The sequence below is a fragment of the Anser anser genome (assembly GCF_964211835.1).
Source record: "Anser anser genome assembly, chromosome: 1".
In the NCBI taxonomy this organism is placed as follows: domain Eukaryota; kingdom Metazoa; phylum Chordata; class Aves; order Anseriformes; family Anatidae; genus Anser; species Anser anser.
Window position 1 is genome coordinate 153,740,203 of NC_139720.1, and position 23,835 is coordinate 153,764,037.

The 23,835-nt window shown below is 41.0% G+C and overlaps 2 protein-coding genes across 6 annotated transcripts; one reads left to right on the forward strand and one right to left on the reverse strand.

Annotated features, from left to right (window-relative positions):
• Window positions 1-216: 216 nt before the first annotated feature.
• Window positions 217-10,220, forward strand: POGLUT2 (protein O-glucosyltransferase 2). Of its 2 annotated transcripts, none has more exons than XM_083819403.1 (10): window positions 217-833; window positions 2,619-2,824; window positions 3,265-3,470; window positions 4,238-4,315; window positions 6,378-6,550; window positions 7,584-7,821; window positions 8,403-8,612; window positions 9,046-9,135; window positions 9,666-9,770; window positions 9,977-10,220. In XM_083819403.1, exons 1-10 carry the CDS (start codon window positions 232-234, stop codon window positions 9,992-9,994), a joined length of 1,926 nt encoding a protein of 641 aa, XP_083675529.1. In that variant the 5' UTR covers window positions 217-231; the 3' UTR covers window positions 9,995-10,220. The 2 variants fall into 2 exon arrangements, with proteins under 2 accessions (XP_083675529.1, XP_083675530.1); XM_083819404.1 differs by lacking the exon at window positions 217-833 and adding an exon at window positions 896-945.
• A 1,832-nt stretch (window positions 10,221-12,052) lies between these two features.
• On the reverse strand, window positions 12,053-19,001 carry TEX30 (testis expressed 30). 4 transcript variants are annotated; one of them, XM_083819407.1, is made up of 6 exons: window positions 18,775-19,001; window positions 17,987-18,075; window positions 16,681-16,911; window positions 15,186-15,237; window positions 13,477-13,685; window positions 12,053-12,293 (listed from the first exon to the last, which is right to left on the reverse strand). In XM_083819407.1, exons 3-6 carry the CDS (start codon window positions 16,831-16,833, stop codon window positions 12,120-12,122), a joined length of 588 nt encoding a protein of 195 aa, XP_083675533.1. In that variant the 5' UTR covers window positions 16,834-16,911; window positions 17,987-18,075; window positions 18,775-19,001; the 3' UTR covers window positions 12,053-12,119. The 4 variants fall into 4 exon arrangements, with proteins under 4 accessions (XP_083675533.1, XP_083675531.1, XP_083675532.1 ...); XM_083819405.1 differs by lacking the exon at window positions 17,987-18,075; XM_083819406.1 differs by lacking the exon at window positions 17,987-18,075 and having other exon boundaries at window positions 18,708-19,001.
• Window positions 19,002-23,835: the final 4,834 nt, after the last annotated feature.

A 23,835-nucleotide genomic window follows, 5' to 3' on the forward strand; every position in this document is an offset into this window, starting at 1 on the left:
CGGAGCCTCCCTCAGGATCGCGGCGATGAAGGTGGCATCCCAAATGGCGACGCTTCTGGAGAAATTCAGGACCATGACCTCAGTCACAGGACTTTGTGTGGGGAGGATTTTACACACTTATTTTCCTGACCATAAACTCATTTCTCACACCGCTGTTACACAGACGGCGCCAAGCACTGAGGGGACTTCGACTCGTGACATGGCTGCTCCATAAAAAAACACAAAAAATACATGGACCAAGCCGGCTTTGCGGACTTTCTTTCCACTGAGGTGGTCTCGGGGACTGAGGGGCTTTGGGCCAACGGCCGCCAACGGCCGCCAACGGCCGCCAACGGCCGCCAACGGCCGCCAACGGCCGCCAACGGCCGCCAACGGCCGCCAACGGCCGCCAACGGCCGCCAACGGCCGCGGCTGAGGGGACTACATCTCCCAGCAGCGCCGCGCCCGCGGGAAGTGCGGCACCGCCCGCCCCTCGGGCAGCCGCCGGTGCCCGCTCCGCTCCGCTCGCCCCGGTCGCTGCGGGGATGGCGCGGTGAGGGGCCGAGGAAGGTCCCGGCGGCTCTGTCCCGGTCGCGGCTGAGCCGCCGCCGCCTTGCCGGGCGGTCCCTCCGGCGGCTGCCCGGCGGTGTCCCCCCGCGGGGGGAGGCGCCGTCAATGCGTAGCCTGTGGCTGCTCGGCTTCGCGCTGGGGGTCGCCGCGGCGGGCGGCGCGGCGGGCGGCGGGGGCCGGGTGAGCGCGGAGCGCAGCGCCGTGTGGGGGCCCGGGCTGCGGGCGGCCGCCGTCCTGCCCGCCCGCTACTTCTACGTGCAGGCCCTGGACGCGCAGGGCCGCAGGTAAGGACGGCGGCGGCCCCCTCCCGCACTTCGCAGGGCGAGGGGCGGTGAAAGGTGGTGGTCTTGGTCTCCGTGCGATGCCCGCCTCCCCGCTCCCGGTAGGGAGGACGACGTGAGTTGCTCTGAGGGAAACGGAGCTTTCTGCTTGCCCTTCGCCAGGGTTTGTCCCCCCAGAACAGACGTGGGGGTGTGGGCTTGCCTCCACTTAGGCAGGTTCTTTAGGATTTGCTGAACTACCTCCACCTTTCAGCAAGCAACTTACTCGGAGTTTCTTGTAGAAAGGGAAATTGCTGGTGCTGAAGGCTCCCTGTGTGGCTTTCTTGTACATCACTTAGGAGAAGCCAGTTAGTCTCTTTAGAGGTATCAAATTCCGTGCAATGGGATGAGAGAAGAAAATGAAGAATCCAAAAACGACAAACAGTAAAGCATGTATTGGTCTAATCAACAGCGTATGATTTCTTCTGCTTTGTCAAATACTTAACAGTAACTATATTTAATTTATAATATATCTGTTTGAACATCCTGCTTGTTTCTGCTGTCAGGAATATCAGCATTTCAAACAGGTAGGCACCAGATCAAAAGAGTCATTTAGGGTGTACTCTGTAGACTTTTAGGTAAATTTTGTAGGAATTAAATAGGTAAACTTAATTTTTACAAGAAACTCATGGCTTTTGATGTCATCAGCATGGCTTCTCATTTCTTCCCTAAGCAGGTTTATGTGGCTTTATTCAGGTATCCTTACAGGAATGGACTCCATGTTATCCATTATTCATATCCTGTGGTGATTTTTCCAGGGTTAGGGAGCATTTCCCACTTCCTAGGTCCAGGTAGATGCCTCAGCCACATCTCAACCCAGTGTTAGGGTGCAACAGGGTTCTCAACATCTCTTCTGCGGTTTTCTACAGGAAAGAAATCCTGACCTTACAACTAGTTAGGATGTGCTTGCAGTGCTCCAACCAGGTTGATTAGATGTACTGTGGCACATGCACGTCTGGCAGTTGCCAGTTCAGCTTATCTTGGGCAGTAAATATTTCCTGTATTTTCTGACAGCTCTCAAGTATGACTGGACAAGTATACATTGAATTACATGATCCTACTATAATATTTTTTCCCTACCAAAACACAAGCATATGTAATAACTTTTTTTTTTTCCTCTGTATGAGCTACCATAAAGATTAAGGACTGCAAAAATTATTAGAAGGTTAACTTCATTCTTCACTGTCCTAAGTAGTACCTGGGAAACAAAGTAAACTGGAAATATTTTGCTTCCATATATGTAAAATAACGTTATTATTAAGCTTGTCAGATGAAGCCTGTTATGTTTTGTTGTTGTTGTTGTTGTTTATATATATATATATATCCACCAACATCCAGTTATTTGCATGCTCTCTACCTCCCCATCACTACACTTGGGAGCTCCAAGTGTAAATAACCAAAAGCCCCACTTGATTTTTAAAGGTGCTCTGCTCCCAAATAGTCGAAGCAAAGACTCTAAAACACTGTTCAACATATAGGACACCAAGTAATTTCCAAGGTGTGTTCATGGATATATGGGTTGAAATGCCTTGATACCTCGTGCTTTTAAGAGCATGAGACATTTTAGGTAACCTGACAAAATTACATTTGGGAATGTCATGCCTGCCTTGTGAACGTTAGGATGTGTTCATAAGGACCTAGCATGGCTTAGTGAAGTCACTGGAAATCTGTTACATTTCAAACGAATGGATAAAATGAAGAGAACTTTTTTGTGTTTACTTTTTAACTCAGCTCCCATTCTCTGGGTAGGTTCACTTCATCACCGGGTGAAAACACATTCCAGGTGAAGATCACTGCTCCTGATGAACAGTTCACTCGGGTTGGTGTGCAAGTATTAGACAGGAAAGATGGCTCCTTCATTGTGAGATACAGGATGTATGCAAGCTACAAAAGCCTGAAGATAGAAGTCAAAACCAGAGATAAACATGTTGCAAAGTCTCCATATATTTTAAAAGGTAAGAAGCAGCACTGTGCACGAAACTCATATCGTGGCTTTTTGTCAGAAAGCATATCCTACAGTGTTTTCAGGCAGTAGCGTAGGATTCTGCAGGACCTCAGTACTTATCTGGAAATGCTGAGGACCTTCAAATCCCATGGCATTACAGACTATTTATAAGTGTCCCGCAGTACTATTCAATATAGTAAAAAGGAGTTAAGCGCTATGAAGCTAATGCCAAGCGAGTACATGTAAAGAGTTTGCACAGAAGCTGATGTAGCTTGGCATGATGCCATTGGACTCAAAAAAAAAAAAATACCACCACCAAAAAAACCCTTATCTGGCTAGAGTTGCTGGAGGTTTGGCCCTAGACAGTGAATGCTCAGTGCCTGACCCTCTTTTCTGATCTCAGTGGCTTGATAGTGTGACTCATTATAATAACGATTGCATTCCTCATAGGACCGGTTTACCATGAAAACTGTGACTGCCCTCAGGAGGAGAGCAGCGCATGGCTGGAAGAGATGGACTGCCCTCAGGTCATTCCACAGATTCAAAGAGACCTAGCAAATTTTCCCATTGTTGATCCAGATAAGATTGCAAAAGAAATCCCACAGAGGTTTGGACAAAGACAGAGTTTGTGTCATTACACCATCAAAGATAACGAGGTATAGTATGGGTTGATCTGAAGTCCATATGGAGATTTGGTAGCGAGCGACAGAATTTGGCCTCTTGGCTATTCCAGCTGAAAGGCTTGTTGTTGTCTGTTCTTTGAGAAACTTCTTTGGCTGGCTTCTGTCCTTGAAATTGAGTACTTTGCAGTTTGTGTATGAGCTCAGTAATATCTGTCTTGCTTTGTAAACTGCTTTTCGTCCATGTTACAACTGAAGCAGTTGCAGCACAGTGAAGGCACATTACTTTCCAAGCAATCAATATGAGTGCTGGGAACAGAATCCAGCCTCCTAAATGCTTGCTCAGTTTTCTGTTCTCTGAGTAGTACTGCTGTGGAGTGTCACGATCTTCTAATTGTGACATGCATCAGTGGAACTACATTGTGCCTAAGGCCGAGGTGAAAAAATACCACTTAGCTCCACTGAGATCAGAGCAATAATTCTCTGCAATAAAACTGTAGTGACTTCAGTAGAGTTTCATATGGAAATGAGAACAATGGAACACAATAGAAAGAGGCAAACAATTGCTGTTTCCATGAGACAGATCTAAAATGTCTACAAATGCAAGCAAAGCTTGTTTCCCCCCACCCCTTTCCTATCATGAATGAGAGATTTCTAAAGCTTCCCAACTGATTCATAAATCTATAGATAAAAGCCGTACAATTTGACTAGTTACTGAGTTATTAAAAAACTTGAAATTGTGCCAGCCATTCTCAGTTATGGAAACACCAGACTAAACACTAAACTATTTGGGTTATTTTCAGGTTTATATAAAGACGTATGGGGAACACGTTGGCTTCAGAATTTTCATGGACGCTATACTTCTTTCTTTGACAAGAAAAGTGAGTACATGCGTGTATTCATTTATTCTGTATGTCCTAATTTATAGAAGCCTGGACTTAACAAATATGCCTCAGTGTGTTTGTTGCTATTTCTGTTAAAAAGCTGTTCTTGTTCTTTCATTCGTAATGGAAAGACGAGGTGGATTTTTCTTGTTCAAAGTTGGGATGTTCTGGAATGCTATCTGATGTGTGTATGGAGTGTCACTGTTTACCAGGCCTTTGCAGGAGAGCTTGATAGAGTTGGACAGAGTGTGTTTTATTATTATTTTTTTTCTGAAGGCTAAATAAATCATCCTGTAGCAACTAATAGGCAATTCTGTCTCTGCTGAAAAAAAATGGGGAATTTATATCTTTCTTTATTAAATTCCGTATGTTGAAAACAAGATGCAAAGGATTGAGAAAGCACCAGAAGCCCAACAGGTGGCTTTTGAGGGAACTGTCTGGATGTACAAGCAAAAAGCACTGCACAGACTTCTAGGGGACCGCTGGAAAAAAAAAAAAGACATTATGCACATAGTGACAGAATATAGCAGAGCTGAAGTTTCAGCACACAGAAGTGTGATTATTATGTAAAGAGAGTAGCAGCAGAAATACTAAGATATCCAAATTAGGCAATATCTATTTTTTACTGTAAAAAGACAAAACTTATAGCATCACAAATTTAAAATGAGTCAATGGTGGCATGCTGTTGGAAAAAAAAAATGCATTAACAGAATAAACACATGAAAGAAAAGTGAAGTAACTTTTCCACTATACCCAGGATCAGTAATGGCTCAGTTATGCTACTGTGTCTAGCTTTGGGCATCATGCTTCAAAAAGGATTGTTCAATTATTGACATTACATGGGAAAATGGTAAGAGGGGCCAGGCATACAGTCATATAAGTGGGGGTTATTTCATGTAACGGAGTCTAAGGGAAGACATAAATGTAGCTACAGTTATATTAAAGGTTGCTCTATGGAAGTTGGAAGTAAGCCTTTCTCTCTCAGCAGCACTGGACAAGAAATAACGGAATAAATTCTATCAGAGGGATTTAGATTAAGTGTTAGATCTGCTAGTTACAAAGGCAGAATCCGTTTGCAGTTTTAGAAAACACAATTAGCCTCATCCTCATTAAGAATCCTCACAGGAATTTCTGTTAGATAGTGTAAATGAGACAATAGATCTGTTGGGTTGGCTGTCACTGCGGATGTAGATAAAATACACTGTATAGCTTTCCTATGTCCATTATAACCATTAGATGGCACTCTACTAATAATGTTAAGTGCTGAAGATCAGAAGGTGTAGCCAAACCCCCTTTGAAAAGGAAGGGACACAATGAAACCTTTTCTGTCAGTGTGTATACTGAAAACAAAAAGTGCTGCTCTGGGTCTCTTTAGAATATCTGGATGTCTCTGCCAAAAGTTTTCCTAAATCATCAGGTTAGAGAAAAATAACTTCAACCGTTTAGGAGAGTGTTTTGATTTTCAGCAAATGATTAATGTCTATCTTTGTCCATAAATTAAATTAGAAACTTAATGAAAATCTCTTTGGGCCACAGAAGAATCCTGACCAACCATTCAGATTTGAAGAGTAAGGGGGTTTGAGAGGAGAAATGCTTATATATGGTGGGGACTCAGCAATAGGCTTTAAATATTTTTACATGTATATGCATATTTTGAGAACTATTAACATATTCAGAAGTGTACTTTCTTCAGAGAAGGTAATTTTCCATACAGTCAACAAGGTGGTCCAACTTACCTTGGAATTAGATAGTTGCTTACTTAGGGCCCAGTGCTAGCCTGGAACAAGGACTGTATGGCCAATCATCTAAAGTATAATAAGCTGGGAGCGAGACCTCCTAGGTGATTTTGTGACATTCCTATAAATAAATAAATAATCTTACAGAGTAAGAGTATTTTTAACATGTTTCTAACTTTATGTATTACAGGTACATCGAGTATTACTACAGAACAGGCTATTTTTTTTTTTCTCTTAGTGACATTTTCTCAAATTGCAAGTTTCCACCAAAAGAATGCTGCTTCATATTGAAATGCATTTGTGCCTCCTTTGCTTCTGTTCAGGTGAAAATGCCAGATGTAGAATTCTTTGTTAACTTGGGGGACTGGCCTCTGGAGAAGAAGAAACCTCCACAGAACCTGCACCCTATCTTCTCATGGTGTGGGTCCAGTGAGTCAAAAGACATCGTCATGCCAACATATGACTTAACAGACTCGGTTCTGGAGACTATGGGACGGTAAGAGATCTCTTATTTTTTTCACAAAGTTCATAGTAAGTGTTCTTCCAAAAAGGTACTTATGTTATCAGTACATTAACTTTTATTTATTCATTGAGACATTGGCACACTATAGGTAGGCAGTAATTATGTAATTGGTATTTTAGCATGAACCGATTTGTACATCCTGTAACATCTATGTTACATGTATGAAAACATACTCCACTGTTTTATTTAAAAAATCAAAATTTATCTAAGTGCAGTCAGGTCACTGAAAACAGCACATGGGAGTGAATGCTACGAGGGTAGGTGTTTTGTTTGTGCTTTGCTTCATCCCGATGAACGTGTTGACAGCTGGCCAGGACTCTCTCTTCCTGAGTTTCCTAGAACATTTAAAGGCCTTTGGAGCCAGAGTGCTCAGCTGAGGAGCTACCATCTCCCACTTTGATTACTGGTACCTGGCCTTGGTAACAGCCCTGCTGCTATCTGGGAACACCACAAATTCAGCTTCTAAGATATCTTCATTACTCATTTCGAACCCATATATCATTTCACTGCATTACGTTCACGTTTCTAGCCTTTATTATCAAGACGTTTCCTAAATTTGCTCCTCTTACCCACAGTTACTTGCTTTAATATAGCAGGTTTTTGAGGAAGTAAATTATGCCCTGTTAAGCCACTTACATTCCAACCTTGCTTTGGACTATTCATGGCTGCCTCATCACCATTATCAATTATTCCTTTACCCTGCATCACCCATGGCAACCATACCCACTTTTAGCTGCTTTTTACACGACAACTGACAGATCCTCTTTCCACACACAATGCTGTCTTGCCACAGGTCTGTGGATTTGACATTCCCTATCTCTTTTTATCGTTGTAAAAATACTGATACAATACGTATACAGGTATAATCATGACTCACCTTCATCTTTGATATTTTCCTATTAGTACTGTAAATTATTTCAAGTAACTGCACTTAAATAAATCCAAATCACATGTAAAAAAAAAAATCCACTGGGCATCACAATTAAATCACTTTCTTCTCCTGCAGGGTTAGTCTGGATATGATGTCAGTTCAAGCAAATACTGGCCCATCATGGGAAGACAAGAATACCACGGCGTTCTGGAGAGGACGTGACAGCCGCAAAGAGAGGCTTGAACTTGTAAAGCTCAGTAGAAAATATCCGGAGATCATAGATGCTGCTTTCACAAACTTTTTTTTTTTTAAACACGATGAAAGCCTCTATGGCCCCATTGTTAAGCACATTTCGTTTTTTGATTTTTTTAAGGTAAGCCACTAGTCATTTATATTTTGTAGAACTAGGTTCTCAGTGTTTTCCATTATCAAATAACTTTGTATATATTATTTATAATGAAGTGATTTTGGTTTTCCAGCACAGCAACGACAAGCATGAGTAGGCTTCTCTCCGCTGGGACTAACTGCTGTGTAGCTCTTAGATTGAGAATAATGATGTCTGATTTACATCTAACGGTTCTGCAGAACCTGGTGTAATCTAGTAACTCCAAGTTCCTTTTTATTTCTTTTTCCTGGTTCAGTGATCAGGACTACTAACATAACTAACATAGTGGGAAATCAGTGGATGAAGTGGCACATGAACCCTCACATCCCAGGATGAGCGTCTAAGAATTTCCAGAGAACTTAATTGATGAAGAGGGCATCTCTGTACCCTGCACTGTGATGAATTCCAAACTAAATAACAAAAGCTACTTAAAAATTGATGCTTGCCTAGCCAATCCGACATTTCTCAGTATCGGCAAGTCAGTAATACCGGTGCCCTCAGAATAACACGAGCTAACCAGGCTACTTGGGTCTTGTTTGTTAATAACCTCTGGTCGTTTTCTTCCCCAGTATAAATATCAAATTAACATTGATGGCACAGTGGCAGCATATAGATTGCCTTATCTACTAGCAGGAAACAGCGTCGTGCTAAAGCAAGACTCCATCTACTATGAGCATTTTTATAATGAGCTGCAGCCGTGGAAACACTATATTCCATTTAAAAGTGACCTGAGCGATCTACTAGAAAAAATACAGTGGGCCAAAGAGCACGATGAAGAGGTAAATACACATTTGGCAATGTTTCTTGAAAAATAAGGGAGCAAAAAGTACGTTTCTTTAAAATAAAATCTGTTGTTTCCTTCTGGAAAGACTTCAGAATGAGCATCATCAACTTCATAAACAGAAGCAGTTTTTAAGAGTACATAATGCTGCCCTTTGCTTGGAAATTAATAGGAATTTTGGAGACTGTTTTCATAAGAATGCCTTACTTTTACAATTAGTAATGCTTAAATTCCTAATCCCTTCCATGTATCAGTAAGAGATTTATGTTACTGTTTTATGGACAATTCAGTGTGGGGGCATGTAAACACTAGATAAAAATAAATGATGAATTATCCTAAACTATCAACACTCTAGAATCAATAGTAGCATCCTGAAATAGCTACCATTTTTAGAGAGTTAAAAAAAAACAAAACCTTTTTTTCTTTGACAGGCCAAAAATATTGCAAAATCTGGACAAGAATTTGCAAGAAACAATCTCATGGGAGATCACATTTTTTGTTACTACTTCAAACTTTTCAAGGTTAGTGTATTTTTAACTTCTACTCCCACAGAAACAGAAATCCCATAGAGAGAATTCAGGGCAACACAGCTGCTGGAAATTGGCCAATCCAGCACTTGAAGCTGGAAAGCAAGTGGCAGCAGTTAGGAAATTCAGTTGGTTTATAAACACCACATGCTGTTGTTTCCTGTGAAACCCCTTAAGACTCTGAGGGCGGTTTGAGAGAAGCGATCAGATCCCATAGATCTTAACTTAATCTGCAAGAATACGTTGCTTACAATGATCAAAGAACTCCCCATCAGACACCCACCCTGTGAACCACAGCTGAAAATATCTCTGCATTAGCACCAAGATATCGAAACTCCAGTGAGGCACCCGAAGGGGCTCCTGTCAACAGTTGGGTATCTGCTTACCCTTTCTGTGGCACAGCATGGATGGAGTAGCAGACTGTACAGCCCCAGAGTTCTTACAGAATTATTCAGCTGAGCTGTTGCAGTATTTACAACATAACGAGTTTATGAATTAACACCACCTTCCTTTTTTAAAACAAGGAATATGCCAGTTTGCAAGTGAGCGAGCCAAAAATCAGAGATGGCATGGAGAAAGTGCAGCAGCCTGATGATGACCTCTTTCCGTGTACTTGCCATAGAAAAAAGGTACAATATATACGGTGTTACATGTAACGTGCTGAATGTCTGCAGTTTGTACTCAACCAAATTGGAACAACCATTGCTCAACACCACATGTTCTGTCACCAGACTACTAGTGGCTTAAAATCATTTCTTAGTGTGTGTGCAGGACTAGACTATTGAAAATTGAGTTTCCAATTAACTGAAAAATGTTTCTTCTTTCTCGATTACAGACCAAAGATGAACTTTGACAGAAAGAAATAAAATCATTTTTTTGAATATTTACCTACATTCAGAATCACTTCTTCGGGACAGAAGGAAACCTTGAATTAAACGGTTATTTTGAAGTTTATCATGATCTACACATGGAAGACAACCAACCATCGCCTGTTTTCCTTTTTATCATGGAGCAGTCACAGAGCCTTGTTCAACACACATTTTATAACTTTTTTTAAAATAAAAAACATGTTTATATCAGTTATTTGTTACTGTCCTGAGATACTTCTCAAATGCAGATACTTCTTACGCACACAAGATGCTTGGGATACTGAGTCTAGCATGTTCTGCAAAAACGGCCAGATAAGAATTATAAACCTGCTCCCCGGCATGCCTGTCAAAAGCAATCATTCTCAGACCATAATTTTGTTCCTTCTGAGACAGTCAATATTCTCAAAGACAATGATGTGGGGTTTGTATTCTTTAACCTGAAGGAAAAATACAACTCTATTGGACACTTATCTTAGATAAAAACTGATTTTTCACAGATGCTTTGTCTGTGAAACTCAGTCTCTTCAGAAATATAAAAAAAATAAAGTGGCACTGAGCAGTGACTATTGAAAATAAAGCAATCATTCTTTTACAATTTGATTCTGCTCTTAAAATACCTATTTTCCACTGGTATTAAGTAACTCAGCTGCTACTTTCTGAACATATCAACATCATCAAAAAATGCTACCCGGTGGACGTAAAGTTGAGTCTAAATTCATCACATTCTAAAGTCTGAACACACCTCCCCAGTCAAAAGTGAGGATTTATTTTCTCTGTAAAACAGTCAACTTAAAGTCTGTGTGGCTATTTTCTTTACATGCCTTTTGAAATTGGCTGTGAGCATCTAGATGCATCCCATGCTTATTAAACAACATTACTGATAAGTGATAAACACTCTTGAGGCACCTTGTATGAAAAGACAGAATATTATATCTGATTTATAACTTTCATCTGCCTATTGATTATTTTTGCTATGGTAAAAGCAAGCCTAAAGAATAGTTTGTTCGATCACTTGAAAAGCAGTATAATTTAACTGCAATAACCTACTCATAATTTTTTTTTTACAGTAATCACCTGACCTTTTACACTACAGCACCAAAACAAAGCTAGCAGATGCAATCACCTGACCAAATCCTCAGAGAAATCCTCTGAGCTCACCACAGCTGACTCAGTGCATTTAAGCAGCTCTGCGCTGCCACACACATCAGTCACTCCCAAGAACCACCTCCAGACTAGAACGGGGAACTGATTGCGCTGCAGCAGCGAGCTGCAAGCCATAACGATGCAGAACAACCAGAGGAAGCTGTAGGGAACTCTTGGCAGCAGAGATGATCCCAGTGTCTCAGAAGACAACATCAAGGTGTTTGTCTCAGGACCAGCCGGCCATTTCAACTCAGGTCATCACTCAGCCGACATGTGCTGATCATAGGCTGAAGGCAGTTAGCCCTTTGCTACAACCTAGTTATACCCACAGGTCAAACAGTCCATAATGGGGAAGACAACACCTGCAGGCACCTATGAAGTATTTAGAATCATAGAATTATTAAGGTTGGCGGAGACCTTCAAGGTCATCTGGTCCAATCTTATCCAATCTACTTCCATCACAGTTCATGTAGCACAGCAGAATGCCCCAATAGGGCACCAAGGTACCAGCAGTAAAACCCTCACTGTCCAGCCTTGGGGGATATGCGCACAGAATTCTACAGATCAGTAGGTTTTAAGTTCAAACAAGGATAGCATCAGTAACAGACTCAGAAATAAAAATGCATCTGAAGATTTGGTGTCCAAATAATATTTGAAGTAATATACTGAAAAAAATAGTCAAAAACCATTTACTTGGTAATGCAGAGCATTAAGTATCGCATATAGTTTTTGCATAGAAATACTAAAAACAATGCTGTCCAGACACTGAATATTTGATGTTTCCCATCTTTCTTTTCAAATGTTTCTTATTATATTGCATATTTTTTTCCATTCATAAAAAAAAAAGTTTTATTTACATTTACCCTTAGACTTCTAAAATACTTGTTTTCAAAAACGCATGTCTCAAACTGATTTATTGCATTTAGGAAAAACCTGATTGAAGATACTACACTTAACCACTGCAAGTCACTTGTGCTCCACTTCGATGTTCTCTCTAAGCCAGGAAAAAACTTGTGTGTTTATTTCTTCCATGACATCATCTTCTGCTCGTCCTTTAACAGCCATCCCATGGTTTGCTTTATCAATCCAATGGATTTTTTTAGGGGCTTTCATTTTGCTTGCCACACCTTCTAACAATTGCTACGGAGAAAATAAGAGTATGAAAGTTAGAGAATTAGCTACTACAAGTTGTAGAACACACACTCTCACTTTGCCTATGCGACACATAATAGGAAGCTTTTAAAAACAAAATGGATCGGCACTTATATTAAAAAGACAGTGACAGAAAAGATGTGATGATTCTATATTCAGTAATAGGATTTGGTTAAAGGCTAGCCTTTATGGTCAGTCACTCACTCAAACACTGACAGTAGAAATGTAGAACTTCACAACCTTGTGAAGGCTCCTTCCCCACACAAAGACGGAACGTGCTCCTATTGCCAGAGGGGGGTACAGCAATGAAATGGCAGAACTTAACTCAGGTGTGTTTACAGTGCTCGAGTATCAGCACAACCCCCCAGAGACTAGCTCTCTGTTCAGCTGTCTCAGAAATGGAACCAGCTCAGAAGGGCTTAAAGATTTTCCCCCATTAGGAGGGCACTCCAAGTATTTGCTGGTTGCTAACCACACTAATTTCAGCGACAACTCCTCATGAAAGTGTTCTGACTCCTTAGAAACTGTCCAAGCATGGAAAATTTTAATTGCGTACCATCCCAAACTGAAGCCAAACTGTTCAAGAACAACAGATAACTGCTTTGCAAGAAAACAAAATAGAAAAACATTGTATTCTGATCACTGCACACCTGTTCTTCATGTCAACAAAAATGCTGCTATCACAAAAGTTTAACTTCTGGGTAGAACTGCTTTGCTAGAAGAATGTCATGAAAATTTGACAAATGAGGACTAGTAGCATAGCAGTGCTTAGGTTTTATAACTTGAGCTGGTGAAAACAGAACAGCAAATAACTTGCTCCTTCTACATGCCACTTAATTTGTAAAATGTATCCTATCAAAAAAAGAGAAAAAAATACATTAAAATCTGGATTATTTATTTGCCAAAAGACGAGTTTCCTAAAGCAGATGATCAAACAGGATCCAGGCATGTGAAAAAGCAAAAGAAATCAACTCAGGTTTCCCTAAATCTGATGAAGTTTCCTACCCAAGTCTTCCTTCAGAAGTTTTATACTCATATTTACATTTACATTCATATTTAGAGAAGGCTGTTAATCAAAGTCACTGCTTTGGATACCGGTACAAACACCACTCAGACTCATTCCTACTCCTCCATGCTGCCCTTTGAAAGAAGGATTTACGAAGATACTCACTTTTTCACACATTTCATCTGCTGATCCTGAGACAAACAGCACCGGACACCTGATAAATAATAAATCTTCATCCCGGAGCTTGGACTGCAGTTTTGGTCGATGCAGCGGGTAAGATAAACACACTAGACCTTGAATGAAGCCATCATCGTCATCATCCTGGCTGAGCTGACGTATCACAGAGGCAGCAGCTCGTGAGCCCATGGAACGGCCTTTCTCCCACGTTAAAATAAAGGAAAAAAGTATATCCACAATCACCTCACCTGCATTCTTAGTGTGCTCAACTCCTAAATACGTTCATATGGCTTGTTTTTAAGGGTACAAGTAGTACAAAATGCTAGGTATACTTTTACTTATCCACTCCATGAAAATTATGAATTACAATTTTAACATTTTTCTGCTAAGATAATTGTATGGTTATAGTATGTTTCAAAATACCCAGTTAAAAAAAGAAAAAAGAGAAACTGACAAGGATCGTTTGCAATACTGGAAGGACCAAGAGCTCATCCTATTGGGGGGGTTGAGGGAGGGGGAGAGAGGACAGGTCCTGCACTACAGATCCCTGCAATTCCAAACAGACCTTTAGAATTTGAAACAGCGCAATTAACTTGTATCTGTTCTTTCATGCAGCCTTAATCTGCTCATAGTAAAAAAACTACATTTTAAGCTCCTTGCTCCCCAAACAAATCCAGCAAGTGTTTATGTACTTGTCAAATTTCAGCTTAAAAGTAGAAGGGGAAAAAAATAAAAATAGAGTGAACATGCAACATGAGGTTGGTTAGTAACAGTGAGGGGATATCACGCCTCCTCAAAGAAGCAGCATATGAGCTGTCAATGCTCTATAATTGAGTGTTAGAAGTAGTTGATTCCAGGGGGATTAACTTGCCTCAGGGCAGATCTGGTTTCGCTTAGTCGGACAACATTTTAAGTTTCCAGTATCAAGTTGTTCTTAGTTACCCCCATCCATTTCCCTTTTCACACAATGTAATTGATTTTCTATCTGCCACGAGGCTTATGTACCAAAACCTGCTTAGGCAAAATGGCTGTTTGCCAGAAACCAGAATTCAAGACTTTTAGTTAAAAAGTACAAAAGGACTATCACAGAACTTGTGCCCTGTCACAAGCCAAGCAATTTCTCCCAAAGTCAGACCCAAAACATGGTCTATTGCTCTTTCCTTCATCCTTCTAAAAGATCTACAGCACCAAGAGGACAACGAATAGATCCAGATGCTTCCAAAATAATTCTGTGAACATGCCAGGCTAGTTATTCTGACTTGCGATCCAAGAAGCAGAGCTGAGCTATACGCCCACCTGGTTCATCCCCCAGCTACACAGCTTGTAGGAGTCAGCTCCAGGTTGGGACACCCAAATGCAGATCTGTAAATGAGCTTGGCACCCACGTTCTCATTACAATCCGTGGGCTTCTAGTCAATTTATGAAGGTTAGAGACCATTCAACACTCTGGAAAGAAGACCCTCCTAGCCTATAGCTGAAATGCTCTCACGAAGCAGTAATGACCAGTGTGATTTTTTCAGCTTGTTTCCACACAGGACAGTGAGCTTTTAGTGTGTACCACCAACTGAAACCTGTCATCCACATCCAGTCTTTCACTTCTTACCAAAGCAGGACAGACTTCAAAAAATGGAGCAATTACAGATTGTTATCATTATAGCCAGAATAAGAGAGAAAACTATAAATAATAAAAACAGTACCTGCAAGGAAGACACCTGAAAGTTTATAATCACCAGAAAACTTTAAGTATTCCTAAAGAAATAAGAAAAGAGAGAAACACTGCAAGTCAGAATTGAGACAGCTGAGAGGCTGAGGATTTTTTTTTTGTCTGCTAATCACAAAAATGGGAAGTTCTTACAGCACTGCAGATTAAACAAAGACCACATATAAGAGTTGTTTTTTTCCCCACACAAATCAGCTCATCATATTTTGCAGCAAAAATGTAATAAACAATTTCACATTAGTTCTCAGCACATCTGAAATTTCAGACTCACCACCAATTTATTAAAATGTTAAGTGATTACTGTGTATCAACTTAGTTATAGTAACAGACCACGCACACACTCAGCCCATCAAAATACTGATTAAGTTAGTACAAATATCCTTCACTGAGATTTGAGGTCACGTATTTCCAACAAAAAAACTTTAAGACACAGCCAGTTATGTCTGACAGAACAGATAAAATTAAGCAACAACTTCTTCAGTTTTAGGAGGTAACTAATTAGATGCTATCTTAATATAGGCCTTTAAATCACCTTTACACAGCAGCACATTAATGTAAGCTCACTGACAACACTGTGTTTCTTCAGAAAAGAATGGAAAACAGACCCACGTTGAAGCTACCAAAGCCTGACTTAAAAATAACATGCATATAATAAAACCACAGTATCGTGCATATGAATTCCTTAAGACCTCGGCCTGATGCAAAGTGCTCAAGCTACCTTTTCCATTTCCATTCCCTCCTGTGTGTTCCAGAACAAAAAGAGACTAAGCGGACATTACTATAGCAAAACATTGTTCATTTTAACAATATCTAGGTATAGAGGAACATTTTAAATACTGTAGCAGCAGAAATATACAAACACAAGCATATAACAAAGTGATTTTGAAATCAAAGCCTATTTCTATGCTCTAAGGCTCTCCTATACTACACCCAATCTCTTCTGCCTCAGATCTTCCTGCATCCCAGTCCCCTATACTCTCCCTAAGGTCTTGTTCTCTTGGCCCCAAAATTTGACATTCAGCACAATTCCCACCTCAGCTTCCTTCCTCTGAAAACCCCTCCCAAAGCCATATCCCTTATTCCCCTTCTCCTCACCAAGCCTTCCCAGAACACCGACCTCTCATTTCCACCCCAACTGAATTCTTTCATTTTTCCCAGCTATAAATTTCCTGGCAGAACATCCATGCTCTCTTCAAATCCTTTTCTCAAGCTTTTCTTTCTCTCCCTGAATTCAGAGCGACCCATTTACTGCAACTGTTCTAGCTATTGCCTATAGAAGAATTGTTCCTGCTCTTTTTGCATATGGACACCACTCCATTTAGCTAACCATCACTTCTAATCTCCTCATTACTGCTTGACTAATCTCTGCTGGTAATATAGGAAATCCAGAAGCAGACAGAAGATAAATATATATATGTTAAATCCTGCACATCCATGGATATATGCTTTGGCAAAATTTGGTCTCTTCTTACCACAACTGCTTTGTAAGCTTTAGTCCTATACGCAATGTTAAGGCCTTTACAAGTAAACCGCAGGCACAGAATTCCATAGGATGCAAGATAGGTTGCCAAAGAAACTAAGTGAGGGAAATTCATATCTCCTCCAGCTCCATGGGTAAGAATCATTCCGTATCTTAACTTCTTCTGTGGAACAGAAAAGATGGCGTCAAGGTATTTGTTCCCAAAAGGTATTTTCACTCGAACCTAGAAATGAAACAGAAAAAAAAACAATAATACAACAAAATTTTCCAGGCTGCACATTATGATGAGGAAAAAAAAAATTACAAGTCCCATTCTATTCCGTTTGTTTAAGAGTACTAAGTGAGTAATTACCTCTGGCTCAAAGATCTTCCATGCAGTAATGAGCAAGTTACCTTACCACTCCTTATTTTCTCCATTAGAAAAGAAGCATCCCTAGCTTCAAATGATGCTTCAAGGCACAAAGTGAACTGCTTCTTACATTCTCTATATGCCTAATTTGAGAGCTAACTGCTGTAATATATTTAAGTCTTTCACAATAAGAAACGCTAACTTTTCTACAAGAAGAACTACAAATAAACGAGATTAACTGTTTAACTGAAAGATATATAGGGCTAAGAGAACTCTGCCCCAGCAGCAACTGTTTAATCCTGTAGACGTAGTATCCATGTACAAACATGATTACACAGGGAAAAGACTGAAAGAGTATTATGAAAAATAGTTTTGAATACACTAGTTTTACATATTACAGGCAACTATAAGAAAATAACACAGGAGTGATTTTTTTCATTAAGTATTCAGTAATAACTGGTGATGAGTATCACAGTACTTAATACATTTTTATAATCGACGTTCTAAGATGAACCTAGGCACTTACACTACACTTTGACTAGCAGCCAAATCCACATTAGTACAAAACACGAAGACACATCCCAGCAAGTGTTTCCAAATTACATGTCAGTAACCGCTCACCAGAGTGGTGGCATACCTATTGAATTTTCCCCAGGAACAGGAGAAACAGCACAGACGCAAGACAAAATCAGCATCACATTGGCAGAAGGCCCCCAGTCATGACAGACACTTGCACAAGCTGAATGAGACACGAGGGCAGCTGATGTTGAGCTGAATAAAAGGAGTCTGGAGTGTGTGTGTGCCACCATATATGCTCAAGCTCTTGAAAGCAAAGGAAAACAACCCAGGGCTAGGAGAGAAGGTCTGTTCCACACCACCACATCTCAAGGAACATGCTGAGTCAGGCAGAATTTGACTGGTCACCACCCACACTTCAAATTTCACCTACAAAGGCAGAGGTAGCAGCACAGATCTCAGAGCTTAGGAGGCTCTTAAGAAGGGAAATGCAGTTGCCATGGACTGTACAGCCTTCAATTTCTACATGTAAAATAGGAACATAAACCAAAATAGGTTGTTGCTATGCCTTCAGCCACAGCTGTTAAATCACAATGAGCACTCTGCAACCTTCCTAATGAAATTACATTGCCTCCTTGGAGTATGAAGATGCCACCGCCCCCATGGGGAACTCAGGCACATGCAGACTAGGTGACTTTTCCACCAATACACGGTAAGGCTGTGCCTACAGAGCTGAAACTAGACCTTACAAGTGCTTAGCTGGCCTACTACAGAGGACAGCTAACAACTTTTTTGGTTTCCTTCGAAGTCAGCAATAAGTAAAAATAAATAAAATTTTGGACTCCAGTGCAAGTGTAAAAGCGTTTTCCAATGCTTGCATGAATGCAAAGATGCCATGTAGCAAACACAGTGTTGTCTGAAATACTTTCTCTCCTGTAAATATCTGCTGAACTTAAAATTATGAACCAAATCTTGCCAGGAATTGCTCTGAGTTTCTTCTCAAGCCAACACCGTGTGGTTAAGGGATGGCATCTTGAAAAAACGACGACAAATCCCCAAACTGCTGCACGCCCTCACAGCTCTTGCACTACAGACAGCTCAACCGCTGGCAAAGCTTTCTCCCCTCCTTTCAAAGGGCCACAAACCAGACCCACCGCCGCCGGCCGAGGACTTCCCGGCGCCGGAGCGAAGGAAGATGAGGAGGAAGGAGGCCGGCCATACCTCTGCGTGCCCGCTCATTGCCCCCCAGGGGCGGCGGCCCCGGGCTGCAGGCAGAGGCTCACTAACCCCGGAGAAGCGCCCGAGCCGGAGGTGGGGAGAGAAGGGGGAAGCTCCGTCCCCTCAGCCGCCGCCCCGTGCCGCTACCTCAGCCCAACGGCCGGGCGCGCGCCTCCCAACGGCCGCACACCTCAGGGGAACGCTGTCGGGCGCCAGCTGCGCATGCGCGCGCGAGGCAGTCCCCTGACTGATCCCGCCCCCCCCACCCCGCGACTCTGGGTGAGTGACAGCCCCTCTGCCCCATCGCCGTCCAGGCGCGCGGCTCTGCGCTGCTCGATTGGCCCGCACCTGGGCAAGGCCCCGCCCTGCAGCGCTGGTACCGGCACGGAGCCTTGCGCCGGGCTCTGGTTTGTCCTGTGACTAAAACCAAACCAAACCAAACCAAACCAGTTACTTAAAATAATCACAGCTTTTGGCTGGTGGACCATAAGCACGGATATTCTAGCACAATGTTTGCAGCATTTATATGTTGGATGTTTCATAGGTCATAGAATCACAGAATCATTAAGGCTGGAAGAGACCTCCAAGATCGCCTGGTCCAGCCATCCCCCTACCACCAGTGTCACCCACTAAGCCATGTCCCCAAGCACCACGTCCAACCTCTCCTTGAACACCCCCAGGGACGGTGACGCCACCACCTCCCTGGGCAACCCGTCCCAGTGCCTGACTGCTCTTTCTGAGAAGAAATGTCTCCTCATTTCCAACCTGAACCTCCCCTGGCGCAACTTGAGGCCATTCCTTCTAGTCCTATCACTAGTTACCTGTGAGAAGAGGCTGAACCCCAGCTCCCAGATATGCTCCAAAATGTTTTCTCATATTCTCTGTCAAGTCAGCAACCATCGATCTGTTTGCTGCTATTACCAGTGTATAAAATGCATACTACCAGTGTATAAAATGCAGGGAAGTTAGGACACCCTATTGCTCGCTGATTCAAGGCACCATCCCAAACGGAACAGGGCTTCTTCCACATTCAAGTTCTGGAAGACAAAATGTGCTCTGCCCTGTGTGCTGAGTGTGTCACTGTCACACTGCTGGCTGGATTTCATCCAACACCGATCCAAACCTTCAGGTCCTATGAGAAGTTCAGCTGTCATCAAGCTGGGAAAGGCAGGGAGCCTTAGTCACCTAAACTTCTACCCGAGAAGTGCCTAAAATGCAAGGCAAGAACAAGATGTGGAAGCATAAAACTGAAGGAAAGCCTCTGGCACAGCCTACAAGGGTTGTCTGCCATTGGAGACAGTGGGAGGCAAAGCACAGGCAGTGCTGAGGCAGCCGCTGTTTGGGCCACCACTTGCATTGCATTCAGGGCCTCCAGCAGACCGGGGGAAACGCCATGCCTCCAAGTAGCACCAAAGTTACTCATCTTGGTTGGGGATCATACTGTTCCCACTGATACTTAGCACCAGGGAAAAGTTCATAAATGAGATACTTAGCTAAAACTGGGATTGGGAAGCTCTGTTCTGAAGCAGCTACAATTCAACTCTCAATCCACATCAAAGGAATGCAAGAAAAAAGAAAGAGCTGAAGAAAAGTGTTTGCATTTTCCAGTTTTTTTTTTCTTCTTCATTGCTTTCCTTGCTGCACTTAATGGATGCTTGTATTCTCTAGTATAGTTTATATTTTTTGGCATTTTGTTTTAATTCGTTCTTGATCTGATTTTTGCTTTTTTTTTTCCTCACTCTTCGGTCTACCTACCAGACGTCTCATGCTTTTGGTTATTCACATACTGTTTTAAAAACAGTCCATGTTTAACCCTTTCCCCCGGAAAACTATTTTCTTATGCTTTTCACATACACTAGTAAGGTGCTACCAGTTCATTTCTTATTTTCTCTATTCACTTTCTTAGCCCCATCTTCCTTACAATACTTAAAACTCTTCTCTGTATAAACACAGAGGTAGGCTAGCTATCCAGTACAGTCTCGAGCCATCAAAATGAGCTTGTGAATGTACTGAGGAAGGAGAGACATTGCTGTAGACTCTGGTCCATGGAAATACAGTCAACCTAATTGGGTTACGGTTGGGTTAATAATGTGATCAGCCTAATTGGGTTTTGCTGCACTTTTCCTGCAATTGCTTTCCTTCTGGGGGATAAGGTTCCTTTACTGTGACACACGTATTGCAAATATTTGAAACACTAGGAACTTTAATTAGAAGTATATTTATTAGATTCAAACTCATGGATATATTTTTACTTGGATATATTTTTACTCATGGATGTAGTTTTTATATATTTTTACATGGGTATATTTTTTATGATGATACATTCATTTTTATGAAATTCTGCATATGTAATGAAATATGTGGATTAGAATTACGTTTAAATATAAGGAATTCAGGATTTTATTTTTTTTTAGTTTTGTGACATAATGCAACTCTGTAATATCTAGCTACTCAAAATCAGGTTTCAGTGTTTTTAGGAGGCCATGTAAGTACACTGTGGTTGATTTTGAAGTGTGCTGAGTAGCCCCTCTGAAATCCAAAAGTATTCACTGCCATGGGTCTTTAAAATCAGACTATTTTTCTTTGCATGCTTAAATATGAATTAAGAGTCTAACTGTAAGCTCCCACATTTGAAAATGTTGATTATATATATTTTCTGAACTGCTGAAATAATGTTTTTAATTAAACTTCTAAGAAAATATGGTTTGCATAATTTCATAACTTTAACCTTACATCAGTCCTGGAAATAGAAGTTTATTCTCAAAATAATACATGATACATAATAATCTAAATTTATCACCAATTATGAAAATTATGAAAGATATGTGATTTGACATGTCTCGTGGAGAATGTATATTGTGTGTTATAAAAACCTGTACGCTGCTGTAGGCACCTCTGACAGATTTGATATGCCAAAGCCATCTGAATTTGAAGTGGCTGTTTATCAAAGAATGACATTATCCACAATCTAATTTTTGCTGGTGCATCAGACAATCCCTGCTCTTTTCCTAGGACTGTAAATACAGCTTTTCATGCCAGACTCAGATTTATATACAATAGGAACAACAGAGATGATCTCATGATCTCCCACGTTTTCTGAATAGACTTGTCTAGAAAAAGTGTATAATATTTGTTTGTTTGTATGTTTTCAGTGCAAAATAACTAAAGCTTGGAGGGCATGGTGTGTGTGCATGTCCTCAGAAACAGACCATTTGTGTCTGTTTAAAAAAAAAAGAGCTCCTTGTTTTTATGGTTTGGTTTGGACCATCAAAATGAATTTTTTGGCTTGGTTTGGTTTAGGCTGAAGCCATATGTATATTTTTTAAATCTTCTGTTCTCATTCTAAATTACTGGGCATACAGTAAGAAGAACCATTATAACGTGAACCCAAACAAAACAAACAAACAAAAAAAGATTTTGGTGTGGCCTGTGTAAAGCCTCATTTCTTTACAGAATCCAGAGAACTTGGCCTCTTGTACTGAGTGACTTTCTCTGGGAAGGTGAAAGACCAAGACAGATGCTCAGATGCTGTAGACACTGATGTCAGCCAGCAAGGTCAGCCAGCCGGCTTCGTGGTTAGAGCTGCATTTGGGAGCTGATACTAATCAGAAGGTGAATTGCTTCCAGCTGAACTCCAACCTTTTCCACCACTGTAATTCCGTCTCATAATCTGTTGTGTTTACTGGATGGTTTGTTCATTTGACAGTGATAACAACGTCAGTTTTATTGTTCTAGTTTTCGCTGTGATCTCATTTTATGAAACCATGACATGCAAAGGGAACCAGTTTCTTTTGTAATGTTACTTTGGTCACAAACTCCAAGAGCACAGATAATGCCAGGTAACAAAAGTGCAATGCACAAAACCCTTCTCTCCCTTTCAAACTGCACAAGACTCATTGGAAAGATTTTTTGCAGTTGCAGTGCTAAATGGAAGTTCCATGCTTTAATTAAGGAAGGTGTCATCATAATGCGTGCCTCTGGATGGTGACTTTTGGATGCTATGCATTTCTCCCAGTCTTTGTCAGGGATTTTGTATTCCCTCATTGTTTTTGATAAATGCAACCACTTCATTTCCAAGGAGCAGCTGCTACAATTCATTACTATTCTGTGCTGGGGACTGTTGGCAGGAGGGAGTTGTGGCTATTCTCTCCCCTTGGCTGTCAGTGAAGTGACCTGGCTGGGAGCTAGTGGAACAAAGCTTTGTGCTCCCACTGCTGCACCAGAAGAATTAATACTTTTGGCATGCTTGGATAATCTGTGAATGCTAAACTCAGTTCCATATATGTTTTTGCTCTGAAGTTTCACTCCATTTCTATCTATTGCTTCTTCATCAGCCAGATAAGCATGTTTAGGGATGGTAACCAGCACTGCTGTCACTGCTAGGATTACCTTTATTTGAACTAAGAACATTGTGCAAAGATATGAGACCCTTTAACATTTAATTCTCAGTCCAAAAAACTGATACCCTCTGCAGACATGTCATCAGTCATCCAAGTGCATTACTTATCTGGAGATTATTGCTATTTATAATTACAAACACCATGTTACAGCCCCTAAACATGAGAACTCAGTACATTTTGCTTCTCATCGCAAGTTCCTAGGCCATTTTCATTTCCACTAATAAATTGTTTTTCAGCGTCTAGATAAATCTAAGATGCAGAAAACGACGTTGCACCTCTTTACCTTTAACTCACACAAAATCCCACAGATGAGAAAATGAAGTCCTTTATTTATTCATAAATTCATATTTATTCATAAATTGCCAGAGCACAGGCAACTGCCATGTAATCTGGCAATTAAAAAAAAATGACTCTACAGATGTCCATTGTATCTTCCTTATCATTTCTCCAGGTCATTTATTTCACTTATGAAAACCTTTGCCTTCTAACCCTGTTCTCTGAAGTACTCTAGCAGTCCGTCTCAGTATCTAAGTGTCACGTCACCTGTGCATTTAAGAACTACATTATCTACTCCATAATCCAGGATATTTCTAAATGTAGTGAGTTCCAGATAAGAGACCACAAAACCCTGATTGTTTTATTCCTCTGTTCCAATAGAATATCA